At 50.4% G+C, this 3,195-nt stretch overlaps 1 protein-coding gene across 1 annotated transcript; it reads left to right on the forward strand.

The window, feature by feature from the left end:
* LOC130997399 (protein SMAX1-LIKE 3-like) lies at positions 1–2,801 on the forward strand. Its single transcript, XM_057922688.1, has 2 exons — positions 1–1,504; positions 1,597–2,801. Exons 1-2 carry the CDS (start codon positions 155–157, stop codon positions 2,584–2,586), a joined length of 2,340 nt encoding a protein of 779 aa, XP_057778671.1. The 5' UTR covers positions 1–154; the 3' UTR covers positions 2,587–2,801.
* Positions 2,802–3,195: the final 394 nt, after the last annotated feature.

The following is a 3,195-nucleotide window of genomic DNA, read 5'->3' on the forward strand; positions in this document are numbered from 1 at the left end:
CACCCCTTTATCACCCTTATTAAAACCATAGATTTCCCACAATATCATCACATTTCAAACCACAAGTAATATTCGTCTTCTTCTTCTTCTCCCACACAACAAAATCATTAAAGAAATCGCAAAAACCTATCAATATTAAAGACGATAAATAAAAATGAGAAGCGGAGGCTACACCCTTCACCATTCCCTAACGGTGGAGGCAACGGCGATCGTGAAGCAAGCGGTGAGCCTGGCGAGGCGGCGCGGGCACGCACAGGTGAGCCCCCTGCACGTGGCCAGCGCCATGCTGGCATCTCCGGCGGGCCTGCTGAAGCGGGCGTGCCTGCAGTCCCATTCCCACCCATTGCAGTGCAAAGCCTTGGAGCTGTGCTTCAACGTGGCGCTGAACCGCCTCCCCACCTCGGCCTCCGCCCCCCTCCTCCTGGGCCCCCACTCCCACCTCCCCTCCCTCTCCAACGCCCTCGTTGCCGCCTTCAAGCGCGCCCAGGCCCACCAGCGCCGCGGCTCCATCGAGAGCCAGCAGCAGCCCATCCTCGCCCTCAAAGTGGAGATCGAGCAGCTCGTCATCTCCATCCTCGACGACCCCAGCGTCAGCCGCGTCATGCGCGAGGCCGGCTTCTCCAGCACCCAGGTCAAGGCCAATGTCGAACACCTCAAGTCCACGTCCGATCCTCCTCCTCCAAAGGAGTCCAAACCCTCACTTCCACCACCCGCCAACCTCAGCCAGTTCCGGCCGCAGAGCTGCGACGTGGACGGAGTGCTGGAGGCGATGAGGACTCGGAACGCGGTGATCGTGGGGGAGAGCGCGGCGGCGGGGGAGGCTGTGGTGAAGAAGGTGATGGAGAAGTTCGAGAGGAGAGACGTGGGCGAGGAGATGAGGGCGGTGCGGTTCATAAGCGTGCCGCTGGCGACGCTGCGGGACGTGTCCAAGGAGGAGTTCGAGGTGAAGCTGGGGGAGCTGAGAGCGCTCGTCAAGTCGTGCGTCGGCGGAGGAGGAGTGGTTCTGTATCTGGGCGACCTCGAATGGGTGTCGGGCTTCTGGTGCAAGCAGGATGAGGTGTTGTATAGCCCCGTCGAGTACATAATCATGGAGCTCAGCCGACTGCTTTGCAACAAGCGTGTTTCGCTAATGGGAGTCGCCACATTTCAGACCTACGCCAGATGCACAACTGGCCGCCCTTCTCTCCAGACTTTGTGGTCTCTCCACCCCCTCACGCTGCCGCTCCCAACCACCACCACCACCACCACCACGTCGTTAGCTCTTGGTCTTAGCCTTGATAGTGGCATGCATCAACAAGTGAAGAAGGAGGAGGATTGCAGCTGGCTGTTGGGAGTCAAGAAGCAGCTGCTTTGCTGCTGGGATTGTGCAGACAGTTTCAAGAAAGAGGCTGAAGCTCTCATGAGCGGCGCCGATTTCGTGTCGAGTTCCTCCGCCGCCAGCCTGCCGTCGTGGCTCCAACAGTACAAGGATGAGAAGAGGAAGCAACTGATTAGTATCAATCAGGTTAGATTTCAACTTTTTTCGAATATATATATATATATGTGTGTGTGTGCTTTTTAATTATTCTAACGTGGATATATACTTTTGTTATATAGGAATCTGACAAAATAAAGGATCTTTGTAAGAAATGGAACTCGATATGCAGCTCAGTTCACAAGAAGCCACATTTCCTCGAAAAAGTGCTGAATCTATCGTCGTCTTCGTCGTCCTCCGCCTCATCCAGCGATCACACCAAGTCCAGGATTCATCGGAACCTTCTCAACTGGCCGGTGATCTTGGATCGCGAAGGCGAGGTTTCGAAGCCGGAGCTCCTATCAAACCCTAATTCGAGCCCCAATTCAGCATCCTCTAGCGAAGCAAGCCAAGACATGAAGCTCCCTCACAAATTCGAGGAGCTCAATTCGGAAAATCTGAGGATTCTCACAGCCGCATTGGAGAATAGAGTCCCACAGCAGAAGCACATCGTTCCTGAAATCGCGAAGTCGATCCTCCGGTGCCGGTCGAGGACGACGGCCGCCAGGAGAGAGAGCTGGTTAGCGTTCTTAGGCGGCGACGATAATGGCAAGGAGATGATGGCCAAGGAGATCGCTGGGGTCGTGTTTGGATCCGCCGACACCGACTTCGTCGCCATCGGCGTCAGCCGTTTCTCATCGACGCCGTCGAGGAGAGACGAGGAGGAGGTGGCGAGCGGCGGCAACAAGAGGGCGAGAGACGAGCAAGGCGGCGGCGTTTACGACAGATTCGCCGAAGCGGTTCGCGATAATCCGAGGCGATTGTTCTACGTCGAAGATGCCGATCAGATTGATTACGGCGGCGTGAGAGGGTTCGAGCGAGCTATGAGAGACGGCAGCGTTTCGATTGGGGGCGAAATCTTCCCGCTCAAGGATGCAATTGTCATCTTCACCTGTGCGGCGGAGCATGTTGATGATGGCAAGAGAGAGAAAGATGGTGATGAAGAAGAAGAAGAGGACGAGAAACGTGGACCGTTGGATTTGAACGTCGCGACGGAAGATGATGGGAGTGGGAATATTCAGATTCTGGATTCAGTCGACATGCAAGTGGTGTTCAGAAACCAAGTATTGTAAATTAGGGTGAAACTTGAGAGAGAGAGATACACATGCACTGTAATTTCTCACTTCTATTTTTTCTTTTTTCTTTTTTGGTGGGGGTGATTTTTTGTTGTATTTTGTTACTGAATGTTTTTTACTACTTCGTAGGGTAATATCGGGGTGAGGGTAAAGAAGTGAAAATTGTAACGTTGACTAACCATAAATTAAAACTAAGTTGCAGTAGTTCTTAATTTCTTTGTACCTTTCTTTGCACCTATCATAAACGATCAATCGTGCATGAAATTTTTCGACCAAGTCCATCCCCCAAATATAATAGAGTTAATAGGTAAATTTATACATTCTCATTTAATTAAAATAATTATTATTCATAAAGATAAAAAAAACTAAATAATTAATCTAATTTATGTTAATATATAAATATATCCTTAATGACTTAAAAAAGATATATTCAACTCTGCGCAAAACCTACGACTCTCTCACAAAAAATGTTATGAGAATGTGAGAACCGTTATAATTAATGCATACGTAGTAAAAATTAATCCATTCGTTGTTAAAATTAATTCTACTAAAAAAATTTGCTCCCTTCAATATTCAAACACGGGTGATGCATTCATCCAACAAGAA

Source organism: Salvia miltiorrhiza, chromosome 8, assembly GCF_028751815.1.
Source record: "Salvia miltiorrhiza cultivar Shanhuang (shh) chromosome 8, IMPLAD_Smil_shh, whole genome shotgun sequence".
NCBI classification, from domain to species: Eukaryota; Viridiplantae; Streptophyta; class Magnoliopsida; order Lamiales; family Lamiaceae; genus Salvia; species Salvia miltiorrhiza.

What these genes read in the sequence shown, in the direction of transcription:
- LOC130997399 (XM_057922688.1), top strand. Translation starts at nt 155, where the DNA reads ATGAGAAGCGGAGGCTACACCCTTCACCATTCCCTAACGGTGGAGGCA. An exon ending in AACTGATTAGTATCAATCAG is followed by an intron (nt 1,505 to 1,596) that starts GTTAGATTTCAA and finishes TTTGTTATATAG; the next exon opens with GAATCTGACAAAATAAAGGA.